This window comes from Delphinus delphis, chromosome 6, assembly GCF_949987515.2.
Source record: "Delphinus delphis chromosome 6, mDelDel1.2, whole genome shotgun sequence".
Classification (NCBI taxonomy): Eukaryota; Metazoa; Chordata; class Mammalia; order Artiodactyla; family Delphinidae; genus Delphinus; species Delphinus delphis.
This window is the reverse complement of record NC_082688.1, coordinates 69,948,826-69,963,250: the sequence shown is the minus strand read 5'-3', so window position 1 is coordinate 69,963,250 and position 14,425 is coordinate 69,948,826. Positions and strand designations below refer to the sequence as shown.

General features: G+C 41.6%; 2 protein-coding genes and 1 long non-coding RNA gene across 15 annotated transcripts in view; 2 read left to right on the top strand and 1 right to left on the bottom strand.

Moving 5' to 3' along the window:
* LOC132427388 (uncharacterized) overlaps positions 1-14,425 on the bottom strand; it is a 106,838-nt gene that overhangs the window by 27,648 nt on the left and 64,765 nt on the right. For all 13 annotated transcript variants that reach the window (XR_009519892.1, XR_009519894.1, XR_009519887.1 and 10 more), the window contains one exon: positions 8-75. This is a non-coding gene — a long non-coding RNA (uncharacterized lncRNA). The remainder of the gene's footprint in view (positions 1-7; positions 76-14,425) is intronic.
* On the top strand, positions 939-2,963 carry LOC132427384 (interferon alpha-13-like). The gene has a single exon (XM_060014820.1). It carries the CDS (start codon positions 1,500-1,502, stop codon positions 2,010-2,012), a length of 513 nt encoding a protein of 170 aa, XP_059870803.1. The 5' UTR covers positions 939-1,499; the 3' UTR covers positions 2,013-2,963.
* Positions 5,581-6,725, top strand: LOC132427380 (interferon alpha-1-like). The gene has a single exon (XM_060014815.1). The coding sequence runs from the start codon at positions 5,711-5,713 to the stop codon at positions 6,254-6,256; it is 546 nt and encodes a 181-aa protein (XP_059870798.1). The 5' UTR covers positions 5,581-5,710; the 3' UTR covers positions 6,257-6,725.

Genomic DNA, 14,425 nt, shown 5'->3' with positions numbered 1-14,425 from the left:
GTCTGACCTGCTAAACGTCCTCAATTGCTTGTACACACCAACTCTTCTTTCTAACCTTATAGTCAAGGTGAGGTCCTGGGAAAGACATTTCAGGAACATGAGTTAAAATCAGTTAAGACTATCACGGGGTCATTAGAAATTGTCAAACATGGTAATTCCCTCAATTAAAAACAAGCAAAAAAGTAATCTTGACAATACTAATGAGTTGGCTTCCATTAAAGATAGAAAAGTAAAACTATATTAAACACTTGGGGCTTCGCAGGTGGCGCAGTGGTTAAGAATCCGCCTGCCAACTCAGGGGACACGGGTTCGAGCCCTGGTCTAGGAAGATCCCACATGCCGTGGGGCAACTAAGTCCATGTGCTGCTACTACTGAGCCTGTGCTCTGGAACCCGCGAGCCACGACCACTGAAGCCTGCGCACCTAGAGCCTGTGCTCCTCAACAAGAGAAGCCACCACAGTGAGAAGCCTGCACACCGCAATGAAGACTGAACCCAGCCTAAAATAAATAAACCCAGCCTAAAATAAATAAACAAATAATTATATGAAATACTTACTTTAGTAGAAAGACAATATAGTTTAAATAAAGTTTAATAAAATGCTATATTTTAATATGAAAATATATTTTAATATTCTATGCTTAATATTGAAAATATTTTAACATAAATTTATAAAAATATCAAACATTTAAAATATTTAATTTAAATATGATATGAATTAAGTTAAATATAAAATTAATTTTAAAATGTAAAATATAAAAGGCTGTGAGTTTTTTTTAATATTCCTACTTTTCAGATATTCAATACTTTCTCCCTCACTTTAACGCTGTATCCTTGAAAGACTCCATGAAGTCCCAGAGAATCTACAGGGGCGCTCAGCTCCCGCGTCCTCGGCCCCGGTGGTGGCCGCGCGCCGACTCACCCCTCAGGGCGTCCCCAACACCGTCCTGTCGTCCCATCGCCGCCGCCGCCGCGTTCCCCTTTCTCTGGGCCTTCGCTGTCTCGCGCCAGAAACCAGCCCGAATCTAAAAAATCGGCTCCCCTTTCTCTGCGGCTGGGAATCGCTCTGATTTCCCACCTCAGACCGCTCAGAAAAAGGCTTCTTTCCCAAAAATTGCCTCGCTCAAGTTTCTGTGAGAAAATAAAGCGCAAAACTCAGGGGAAGCCTGAAAATGCACGGTTCTTGTTCCCAGCCACACAAAAATGTCTCTGGCGAGGCCGCGACAAGGCTTCCTCTTCAACGCTCAGCACCGAGAAAACCAAGGTGTTTCGCGTATGCTGATTATTAAAGCAGCCTCAGGGACTACTTTTCGCCCTGTCTCTCGAGCTGCAGACGGCAAACTCAACAGTCGGCGTTTCCCAAACAAACCCTGCGCCCTCTACCGGCCACCTAGGGAAGAACGCTGTCCACAGTTCCAGGGAAGGAAGCTTCCCACTCATTAATTGTTCGGCGGTGCCCACGCCTCTCCTGGCGGCCGTCCAGTGAATCACCCTTTCTTAATGGCCCAGATCTATTTGCTAGCGGCAGGAGTGCTGCTCTGCTCTATCCCTGCTTACTCTCTTGGCTGGAACTTGCCTAGAAGCCATAGCCAGGAAAACAAGGACGTCTTCCAACATTTGGAACAGTTGCAAAGAATCCCCTCTCAGTGGTGCCTAAAGGACAGAACCGACTTCAAATTTCCTTGGAAAAGAGAGAATATCACCCCAATCCAGGTGACTCAAGGCACCTGTCACCACCATCTGATGCTCCAGCAGATCTTCAACCTCTTCACCACAGAGGACAGCCGTGCTGCCTGGAACAACACCCTCCTCGATAAACTTCTCTCTAGCCTTCATCTGAGGCTGCACCGACTGGAGCAGATGAAAAAAGACAATCTGGATTGTCGAGATTTGGGACGTGCTGCCCGGGAGTATTTCCATGGAATCCATGTCTATCTGAAGGCAAAGGAATACAGCCCCTGTGCCTGGGAGGTTGTCAGAGTGGAAATTAAAAGGTGCCTTTCCCTTATGTAAGAATCCTCAAAGAAATGTCAACAAATACAGAATATTTTTTATACTCGTGACACTTCTCATTCAATTACATTAGTGTTCAAGTCCAAAGCAATCTCGACTTGTGTTTCCTCACAGGCTGAAAAAATGTCTGAAAAGAAAATCATGATTTTAAAAAAGGTTTTGACAGAACACAATCTCTTTTCTTGTATAAATAATTTTATAACGTAATTTAAAAGATCACTTTAAGTTTTGGGAGAGGTATTTGCTATTTTCAACACATGAAGTATAGAAAGGTTTTTTGGATAGTGTGGTCTTAAAGATATTTGTCAGTTAACTTAATGCTGACTGCTGTAACGGGTAAAGAGAATGCTGTCAGGAATTTGATCATAATAGAATCTTATCTTTCCCTGGTATAAGAACACAAGGCAGGCATTCCTGATCAGATGGATGTTCTAAGTTGCTCTCCAAAGAATGATTCGGGGACATGGGTACCCCCTGTTTTGTGGATTTTTCCATCATCAACAGGTGACTGCAAATTTTTCTGCAGTATTTGAGTCTATTCCACTCAGTGGTAAAGGGAAAAAGTCCGGTGCATCACATGGGACGTTTTCAAGGGCCAGGACTATACAGGGCAAGAGCCCTTCTGCTCACATTACATGGCCTGGATTTATCCTCGTGGAAATCTCACTGCAAAGAAGTTGGGAAATTATTGGATGATTAATAGACGAGGAGACAAGTTCAGTGCATAAGACCACTTTTCATCTTTACACTATTTGTCCTAATGAAGTTCTGGGTGGGGTGGAGGGGAACAACTAATGTTCTTGCTTGCACACACTTCATTAAAAAACAATCTGACCCACAGAGAAAGAGAGATATCATTTATATGTGGAATCTAAAAAAAAGGGTACAAATGAACTTATTTACAATACAGAAACGGTCCAGTTCTGGTGAAAGCCTGCTTCAGGTCTCACACTGCAGAATTCTCCTTGTATCATCATACAGCAGGAGAGGGAGGCATTTATCTCTGACCTCGTTGATAAGGGCACTAATTCCATCGTGAGGCCTCCATCTTCACACCCTAATCAAGTCCCAAAGGGCCCGCCACCTGATACCATCACTTTGGGGGTTAGGACTTCCAAATATGAATTTTGTGGGGACGGAAACATTCAGACCACAAAGGGCATTGAAGGCTACATGTCTTGGCATCCAGAAGAGAGAATATATTCATGTAAATAAAGAAGAATGAGCCATTTACCAGGCCAAAAGAGCAGACCGAGGACTCAGAATCCAAACTCTTCATTTCCAACCTGCAGTAATGCTTCAATTATTATGTGTCAAAATTTGGAAATCAAACTGAAATGGACCCCATCGTCCCTTGAAAGGGAATGAAGACACAGGAGGAAAAGGATCATTCATCAGTCTTTGTGAGGCGTCTCCAAAGAATCTCAGGATATAGGTAGTCATTGCCACATCCGTAAAGACCCACCGAAGAGTAACGTGGTTAATTGTCTGGTTGCTGTGACCTGTGTGAATCAGGGAGACTTTGAGTTCAGATACGTGGCTCTGTATGTGACATCAAGCTGGTTATTTTCTGTCATGACCTAGTAGAGGACAAATTAGCGACGAGGCCATCCTCCTGAGTTTAATAGAGTGCCGGGCAACGGCTGAAAATTGTGCTGCTCTTACAACTTGAATCCCCAGAGCCACAGGCACGTTAAAGGAAAGAGAATCCTAGTGGTTTTAGCAACAAACTCAGTAGGCATGACTGATACCAGTAGGAGTAGAATGGGAATACCAGCCACTGTCTATTATAATCGCAGCAAATACGACCGTGATAAAGGAAAATAGCTTGGTCCTTCGTAACTGCCTTCCAGGGGGAGGAGAACATCTGAGAAACTGCTTTCGTTAAAAGTACCTGTTCGGGCTTCCCTGGTGGCGCAGTGGTTGAGAGTCCGCCTGCCGATGCAGGGGACACGGGTTCGTGCCCCGGTCTGGGAAGATCCCTCATGCCGCAGAGCGGCTGGGCCCGTGAGCCATGGCCGCTGAGCCTGTGCGTCCGGAGCCTGTGCTCCGCAATGTGAGAGGCCAAAACAGTGAGAGGCCCACGTACCGCAAAAAAAAAAAAAAAAAAAAAAAAAAAAAAATTACCTGTTGCGTGATTACACTGGGCCTGGTGCCGAGGATACCACAGAGAATACGACAGAGTCCAGTTGCTACAGAGCTGATTTGCCACAGATAGTCACATACCTATTATTTATTGAAAGATCCGTATTAGAGGGGGCTGAGGCCACAGAACATCCACTGCAAAATAAAAGAATTCATGATCAGAGTTGAAAGTGAATTCTTTCCATGATACCAATCAACATTTATCCAGTTCTCAATTAATTACAAAGATGGTTTTCTTTTGTTTGAAAAGAATAGGCTTGGATTGGAACCTCTGACAGTCCTTTGGGGAATCTGAAATTCAATGCAAAAATACAGAGAAAGATTCAAATCGATGATGATTCCTAAATCATCTGGGAGCAGATCGCTCCCACGGGTGCAAACAGTAGTTGTTAGGGGTGCGAACAAATCTTAGCTACTACAATGGTGGGTGGCACTCCAAAGCTCAACCCTATCCAACCCTATCCTTTGTATTCATTTTTCTCTTTGGGTTTTCTTGTGTATGAGACGAGAGGCATTGACATTGAGTGCCTGGAAGATACACAATATGCAGGATCAGTGCTACAAGCTATGGTGGCTTGATGTTTCATTACAGGACTTTCTCTCCATCATATGATTGAACTCAAAGTCATAATGTGAGAGGTGCCCTCTGCTTACTTATGAGCTGTCCTTGTCTGTCTTGTGGATTTTGCTTATGTTTGAGCCTCAGTGTGATGTGGGCATCGGGAATTAAGCACAAATAGGTTGTATTTTATTATTTAATTCTAAAAAAGTTATCTAGGAGATCAATAATTACGTCTAGTCCTAAAGAGAAAAAGTTGTTGACAATATCTAGAGGAATATCTAGCAGCTAGCGAAGTAAGAAATCATTTTATGATATGAATCAAAACTAAGAATTACTTAAAAATAAATGTTAAGAAAATCATTTAAATTTTCAATGGTTTTAGCAGTTTTGATAGATTTTTAAATATATCTATACATTGGTATTCTTATGAAGTATTTGTATAAATTTTTATTGAATATGTAGTTTGATACATTCCTATTTATTAAGTAAATGTATTACATTAAAATTCATTCTGCACACTTAACCAAAATGTTAAATTAATTGCAGTAGCTTTTACAGCTAATTTTTAGCCTAAATATTTTTGTCATACTCACCACTGCTTTGAATAAAAAGAAAAAACTTTTCACTTTCTTTTTCTATTTATAAAGTAGAGATACGCATGGAGTACATACTGATGTACCCAGCATATCTGGGTATCAAAATTTCATAGGGGGGCCATATGGAAAAAAAATATCTAGAAAGGTTCTGTGGGCAGGAGAAGGGGAGGCAAGGATGAAAAACAGTAGTTGAGAAACGCTGCCCTAACCTGTCTGGAGAGTGCAAAATGAAAAGCAAAAACAGAAGTAGAAAGTAAGAGGGAACATTCAGAAAATGGAAACCAATTCGCTCCCATTTAAGACCCAGGCCTGAAGGAAGGTCTTCAGAGAACCTAGAGAGCAGGGTTCACAGAGTCCCCACCTCAGCCAGGCCGGCAGCATCTGCAGGGTCCCCGATGGCCCCAACCGTGTCCTTACTCCTGGCCCTGGTGCTGCTCAGCTGCAACTCCAACTGCTCTCTGGGCTGCGACCTGCCTCAGACCCACAGCCTGGCTAACACGAGGGCCCTGATGCTCCTGCGACAGATGAGGAGAATCTCCCCCTTCTCCTGCCTGAAGGACAGAAATGACTTTGGATTCCCCCAGGAGGCGTTTGGAGGCAACCAGTTCCAGAAGGCTCAAGCCATCGCTGTCGTCCATGAGATGATCCAGCAGACCTTCCAGCTCTTCAGCACAGAGGGCTCGGCTGCCGCTTGGGATGAGACCCTCCTGGACAAGTTCTGCACTGCACTTTATCAGCAGCTCACTGACCTGCAAGCCTGTCTGATGCAGGAGGCGGGGCTGGAAGGGACTCCCCTGCTCAAGGAGGACTCCATCCTGGCTGTGAGGAAATACTTCCACAGAATCACTGTCTATCTGCAAGAGAAGAAGTACAGCCCTTGTGCCTGGGAGATTGTCAGAGCAGAAGTCATGAGATCCTTCTCTTCATCAAGGAACTTGTAAGAAAGACTCAGGAGGAAGGAATGACACACACCTCGTTCAACCTGAGAAATGATTCTCACTAACAAGACCACACTTCCACCTGTGCTGCCATGTCAAAGACTCTCATTTCTGCTCTCATCATGCCCTGAATTGAGTTAATTTGTCCAGTGTTTTCAGGAATATTAAGCAACATGATGTTCTACTCTACAGGCACTCGTCCCTCATAGATGCCCATGCTGATCTATCTACTTACTTATCTACTTAAATATTTATTTATCTATTTTAATATTTATTTCACTATTTATAAAGATTTAAATTATTTTTATTTACATAATATTATGTGCATGTATACACTGTGGTTAAGAGAAGAAATATATACTTTGTATTAACTCAGTTTATGAGTTTTCTTTGTTCATTAAATTCTTACTAGAGAAAACTTCATTTGTTTATTCTTTAAAAAAGAAACACCAAGCCTGAATGTGCAAAATGATTAAAGAATGTATGTTACAATTCCTTGACACATCATTACGATTTTCACGTTAGAAATAAAAATAGACTGCTTCTAGCCAGGTCGTGTGTTGCCCTCAGGACCTAGAGGTGAACATAACTAATCCAATTCTGCTTTGGGTAACTTTGATTTTTTTTTTAAAGGAAAGTAACCTGAAAACAATAATCAGTTAATACAGGGACTTCCTTGGTGGTGCAGTGTTTAAGACTCTGCTCTCCCAATACAGGCGGCCCGGATTCCATCCCTGGTCAGGGAACTAGATCCTGCATGCCACAACTAAGAGCCCACATGCCGCAAGCAACTAAAAGATCCTGAATGCTGCAACCAAAGATCCCGAATGCCGTGATGAAGATCCTGCACGCAGCAATGAAGATCCCGTGTACCACAACTAACACCTGGCACAGCCAAATAAATAAATAAATAAATTTAAAAAATCCGTTAACTCACAATTAAATTTAATTATTTTTAAAATAGTACTAATTTGTAGTAGAAATTAATATCGGTTAAATTTAGTGCTACAGTGAGAAGGTGGGAAAATGGAATTCCCCCAGCAGAAGGTGGATCATGCCATGCGAGGATATAGAAATTAAAGCAGTAGATATTACCTATAGTTAACTAGTAGACATTTCAGTGCAAATGTCCATTGGATACTGGAGATAGCAATTTATAAGCAATTCCATGAAGTGTAAAGCATAGAACAGAAGAAGTGATCAAATAGGAGGAGAGTATCAAATGAGAAAAGGACTGAAAATTGAATCCTATGACCTTAACGTTAAAAGTGAGGGAACGCTACAAAGGAAAGCAAGGGGAATGGCCATATGTTAACAGGACAAGAGAGAAAAGTGAGAACACCATGTCTGAAAGACTGGAACTGCTTAGAAGATTCAATGCATTCGTGAAAACGCAGATGGAAAGTGCTCCTACATTGGGAAAAGAGATGGCATTGGCCACTTAGTGACAGCTTGTTTGGTAGAATTAATCAGCAGAAACCATAGTGGAGAAGGTGGAAGGATGAATAAGAGAAGGGAATGACAATATATACAGAAAATAGGTTTGAGATAGTTGCCGTCTGAATTGGAGGAGAGACATAGGGTGGAACCTAGAATGGATGTGGATTATTTTTTTCTCTGCATTCTTTTCCTTTTTTGAACTATTTTTTGCTTCTGAAGACATTTCATGGATTTGATGTACTGAAAACTCGTATCAATGTTCAAGATTTGATTTACTTTAAATCCTGACATTTAATCACTTACAGTGATAATGTATCATTATTTTGATGAATATGATGTTGAATGTCAGTAAGCTGCTCTGCGCTTGAAACCATCCACTACAAGGGAAACAGATAGAACTGACCTTAGTGAGAGCTGATTTGCTGAAATTAATCAGCAGAACCCATTCTGGAGCAAGTGGAAGGGTAACAAGTGTAGAACTCCCATTGTCATTATTTCACCTGGGGAGTCACTTTACTTCTTTCACTCTCATCATAGTCAGATTTGCATTTGTTTTCCTTTTACCTCAGTACATCAAATGCAAGGACAGCTTTCCAAGAAAGTTGAATGGAGAAGCAAATCAATGATGTATTGCACGTTATGGAAAATCATGGTATGGGCCCTTTATGTTTCCATTTTTGCTTCCCTCTTAAGATACTCAACTCAAGATGATAAAGGAAGTAATTCAGTAGTAGCAAGACAACCCCTGCCCAGAAAATACTAAATGAAAAAGAACGTATAACATTACAAAGACTCTGACACCAGGAAAGCAGAGAAGGCTAATTGTATCTAGCATCCTATGCCCTACATTTTTACCACCCTACGTCTTCACTGTGAGATGGAGAATGATGAACCAAGAGGCTCAGTAGAAATGTACTGAATCATCTAATGATGCTTAATAATTACTTCAATATAAGGCTCTGACGCGAGGTCAGTAGAAGCTTCTGATGGGAGGTCTAATGGAAAATCTAAGAATACTCTTTGTTAATAATTATTTGGAATAATTATTATGAACTCTGTACTAATGATAAAATGGTGAACAAGATATAGACCTGTCACCTATGGTGGTTACTTGTCAAACAGGTCTAATAAATCTATTTTCAAGAAGACCAATCCCAAAGGATAAGCCAGCTTCGCTGATATGGAAAATAAAGAGGGCAGAAACACAGCCCAGGACTAGAAGTAAACACAGCCAACCTCGTAGCAAGATAAATGTAACTCCTCACCCTAAAGGCCAATTTACCTCAGTTCCTTTTACCCCATACATCATGTTCAACTTTCAACAGAAACTTACCATACTAAAAGGTGAAAAACACAGTTTGAAGAGACAGAGCAAGTATCACAACTAGACTCATATACAGTAGAGATTTAGAAATGATCAGACCAGGAGTCAAAATGATAGTGATTAAAGTGCAAAGGGCTCTCATGAAGTCATCTATTTATTCTTCTACTTAATCTCAATCATACTATGTATGGTATTTAAAATAGTTTTGTTCATATAATACCATGTTCAACTTTATAGTGTATTCAGTATAATAAAATATGCTTACCTCTATATTGTTTCAAATTATTTTCTTGTTTAATTTATGAAACTCTCCCCCAGATGACATTTGGATTTTTTTTTCTTACAAAAAAGATGTAGCTTTAATTTGCAAGGCATACTGAAACATGGATGATAAATTCTACTCATCATTCTCATCATTCATTTATTTCAGTGGTTTATATTTTATTTTATTTTTTTTAATTTTATTTATTGTTCACAGTGCTGGGTCTTTGTTGCTGTGCGCAGGCTTTCTCTAGTTGTGGCGAGCAGGGGCTACTCTTCGTTGTGATGCGCGGGCTTCTCATTGCGATGGCTTCTCTTGTGGAGCACGGGCTCTACGCGTGCGGGTTTCAGTAGTTGCTGCACGTGGGCTCAGTAGTTGTGGCTCACGGGCTGTAGAGCACAGGCTCAGTAGTTGTGACCCACAAGCTTAGTGGCTCCGCGGCATGTGGGATCTTCCCGGACCAGGGATCGAACCCGTTTCCCCTGCAATGGCAGGCGGATTCTTAACCACTGCACCAGCAGGGAAGTTCCAGGTTATATTTTAAAACTTCATATTTCTATATTGGATATATGATAGTTCTGAGAATACAGAGGTGAAAAAAGAGAATGCCAAACCTATTCTTCTGGAGAGTTCAGTTTGGAAGAGATAAAAGATATAAAAACAGTAATCATGCTAAATTATTTCAATTAAGTTTCCTATTACAATGAGAGATAGGGAAAAGGGGATTCTCTCACCAGAATCTGGAATGAGGCATCTCAAGAAGGGGAGAAAGCACATGGACTCCATAAAGTGGCCAAGAAACATCTAAAGACAGACTTCCCATTGGAAGCAGCATATGTGGATGTCGTTCCTTAGGAGTAGAGTGTAGAACGAGATGACGACCGAAAGCTCATGAGGACCTTCAACTTTTAGGAGTGAGAAAGAGAAGGAGAGTCTGAAGAGGGCACAAAGCTGGAGTAGCCAGTGCACTTAGGAGTCAAGCAGGGAAAAATGATCTTCAGAAAGCACCAAAGAAGAAAACAAAGAGCTTGAGAATTACAGAGGATGGAAGTTAAATAATTATTTATATGTGATATGGGTTTCTGCATTGAGTCTAGATTCTGCCAGGACACACGTGTGATGCTGGGGAATCACTTAACTTCCCTGAGCCTCAGTTTCCTCAAATATAAAGTCGGGAAAATATTCCTAGAGTTGTATTGAATATTAGACCAACCAGAACATTTAAGAGCACTTAGCAGAGTATCATCCACAGAGTGAGGGCTAAACAGGTAGTGTGTTGTTTCCTATATTTTTCATATAGGTCTAAATGGGAATAATGAATTCTCCTCCCCCTCTCTCTGTCACTGACTGCAGAACAATGACAGCCTAAAAAACAGAACTGGGAGAAAGTGCGTCATCAATTGTATGTAATTTTACATACAATAATATACATATATGGTACATATATATGAATACATAGTATAAAATATACCATATATCTATCTGCTGATTCTGATGAATGGCACAATTCCCCTTCCCCTCTGTTTTCCTGGATCTCATTCTTTCACTAAAATATCACAATCATTCAGTTCCACCCAGTGTAGAAATCCATAGTGTACTTTCCCCATTCACTCTGCATTCAGCTGTACTGCCCATTCATACCGCTGTTTCCTTCTCCATTAGGGTTTCTGGCTGTCAATTTCCCCTAAAGACTAGAAAGCCACCAATGGAAAGCAGAAGCTGAGTGAAAGTTCTAGGTTTGTCAGAAACTCTCATATGACTCCACGCTCTCCGCCTGCCAAGCACTGCAGGTCCAGACTGTCCAGACTCCCAGAGAAACACAGTAAATAGATGGCACCCTGCCCAACACTGAACAGTGGTGGAGAATCCAGGAGCTCACCTGTGCCTCTATTTGCACACTTCCACGTGCTGACTGCACTAGGAGGAACTCACCTGGTTCAGGACTCTTATTTGCTCAAAAAGCCCAAAGCGCAGGAAACATGGAGTTGAAAGGCAGCAGCAGCTTGAGAACTTGGAAGGAGAACAGAGATGTTTAAAGCGTTCACTGGAACAGCGGCAGGTCCTCAGGACATGGAAGAACACAGATCAGCTGCACCGAGGCATGTGTTCTCCAGAACATTCCTTTTCAGAGAAGAAAAGAATGAGGTGCATGCGATAGCACAGAGTTCTCCCATAAGGATGTGGCCACTAGCAGTGTCCCCAGCACTGATACCACAGCAGCCTGCGGAGTCTTGGAAGGGACGAGGGTTACCTCAGTGCCAGCTGCAAACTTGTTTTGTCCTTAGGACCCAGCAAGTAATCACAGAGCAGGGAAGGATATTCCTGGGGACAATGCAATCCAAGGAATTTCTTACATTCCATCATGACGTCTTTGCCCCTTTGAAAGACAAACAAAATAAAACATGCTTGAATAGAAGGGACACAGGCAGGGATTTTAATATATTTAGCAACAACTGGGGTAGAGCCTTTCCAGCAGGGCAGGTATCAGTAACATGCACACTGGAAGGTCACAATTTCTAAAAGCAACAAAGAGCTAAGTGGAAATTCATTTATTTAATTTAGGCACTTTGGAAAGAGGACACTGATGGATCAATCATCTTTCTATCCTTTCCAGTTGGTGCATACAGCACTGAGTAGGTAGTTTTAAAGTCAGAAGGACATTTAAAGTACATTTAGAGGTTTGGAAACCTTCCTAAGGATTAGGGTCCTAAAACAAGCAGAAACCATTCCTATATTACTGCTAAAAATATCATTTTATTAACAAATGATTTTTTAAATAATATTTTTATTTCAATTCTTCAGTATTATGATGTTTTAATGGGCTGAGGCTAGAAATTTAAATAAAGACAACTATACAAGGCCATGAGGGTGACTCTGGAGTTCAAGCCAGACTCTCCCTGCTAAGGAGCCCATTAAAAACCTTCACTGCTTCTGTCTAAGAAGCGCGTATGCTCTTCCGTCTTGGTCATACATAAGGCCTCTTCGGTACCCACATCTTAACCAACAGTTGCAACAATAAAGAGTAGAGATTCTTATTAGGACTCTACCAGTAAACAAATGGATGTCCAGCCTGGACTGTAGGTGAGAAATGGAGGTGTCTTCATTGAGATTGAGAACAGCAGGCTGACCTGAGGAGGTCTCCTGGGAAATCAGTGAGGTCCTTGTTGACTGGAAACAAACGACAACATAAGAGCTGGGAGTTCAGTTTTTTGGGAGGACTTACTGAGGACTATAGCCTGGAGGACAGCCTCTCAGTCAGCTCTGACGAACGGCTCCAAGGACAGAATGGGGATGTCAGTATATATGTGATTGTGGTGAAGAGGATACGTGCAATCAAGGACACATCTTGGGAGAAGGTTGCTGCTAGTCATGAGGAGCATTTGTCACTATTAATGATTTTAGTGCTTTTCTAAGTATGAGAAGTTGCAAAAAATTGAATTCATAGAATTTCTCAGGAAATTATCTAACTACCTGCAGGCCTATTCTGTCAGTTTTCCCAGAGCAGAGAGTGCCCCATTCCTGATCTCTACCCTGAACTCCTGTCAGGGCGTGTTGGGGTAAGGGACCGCTGTGGCTAATGACTTTATTCTTGTAGAACCAGATGGTGAGTGACTTTTTAGTTGTCATCCTGAAGGAGAAACGTCAGAGCTCACATGGCTAGAAATTGTTAGGTGCTTTTTTTTTTTCTCTTAAACTCACAAGAAAATGCAAGCGTTAAAAATACATAGATTCCAGGGGTCAGCTCTTCTAGGGTTAATAAAGTTATTTTACCATATTTCATTGAAGAAATCACTCACGAAATCTTACACTTGGCATTGCGTGGCTTGAGTGATCTCAGTTCCCTCACCGGGGATTGAATCACGGCCACGGCAGTGAGAGTGCCGGATCGTAACCACTAGGCCACTAGGAAACTTACTTTTTTTTTTTTTTTTTCAGTAGGCAGAAAAATCTATTCCCTTCTAACTACTTAATAGTGATTTTGTCTATTTTGATTAGAGCTTAAAGTCAGTTCAGTTGACTCAGACCACACCTCATGTAGCCCTACAAAACCATAGACAGTAACCCTTTGGCATCTTAAGTGGAATAAGGGTCCTTTGTCATCTCAGTATCCTCTGTCTGCTTATTTTGTTGGTTCCTAAATATCATGTTCATGTGCAGTCTTCACTTTCTTTAATGGGTGCTTTCAGACAAATCATTGTAAGCACCCTAAGGTTTGCCCTTGTACCTTTGGTACATTTGGAACAGTTCATTCGTCCAGATTTATATTTCTCTCCAGTTGTATAAGTGAGTTGGATCCAATAGGGTTATTGAGAGTGTTGAGTTAATTTTTTTTTCTATGTTTTGGCTGCGCCACGGCACATGCGAGATCTTAGTTCCCCGACCAGGGATCGAACCTGTGCCCCCAGAAGTGGAAGCTCGGTGTCTTAACTACTGGACTGCCAGGGAAGTCCCTAAATTTTAAAGAACTTAGAAAGTGGCTAGTCCATTAGTAGCAAGCAATAAAATTCAGTTCTTAGTTTTTAATATCACGATTCCTATTAACCAGATAAGATGAGGATCTTTTGGAATCATCTAATTCCCTTCCTTTAATTCTAGTTTTCTTAAAGTACCCTTCTCATTGCCTGAATGCATTTATCACCTAGACGGATGCTCAGCAAGACGGATCTTGCTGATCCTCCCAGACAGGGTTAGTGTTCTAGCAACTGGGGTTCTGGTTGCCAGTCACTTGTGAGCTGGTGGGTGTGACTTCTTCCTTCTCTCCTCAAAACTGATCATTCATGGATTAAATGAAAGAAAAACGAGGGAGCTGGTCTTGCGAAGCTGCAGGCCGTCAACTGACCCAGGACTTGGTCTTTTCTGAGCTTCTGGCAGAAGCAACCATGTTCCTGTCTTTCTGTTTTTCACATTGGCCTCATCCTTCTCCTCTGACGTAGCCTCCTCTCCAACTGTACTGCACTCAAGTTAGCTATATTAGAATCCGGCATGTGTCGGGGGAAATCACTTCCCTTCTTTCACATTCATGACATTCAGACTCACATTTGTTTTCTTTATGCCCACAAGACAGCTGTCGACTTTTACTTTCTAGGACAGTTGCAGTGATAAACAAACAATCTAAAGTTTGAAAATGATAGAGACTGGAGCCCCT

Bases quoted from the DNA above. Each gene is read 5' to 3' on its own strand.
- LOC132427384 (XM_060014820.1), top strand. From the start codon at position 1,500: ATGGCCCAGATCTATTTGCTAGCGGCAGGAGTGCTGCTCTGCTCTATC.
- LOC132427380 (XM_060014815.1), top strand. From the start codon at position 5,711: ATGGCCCCAACCGTGTCCTTACTCCTGGCCCTGGTGCTGCTCAGCTGC.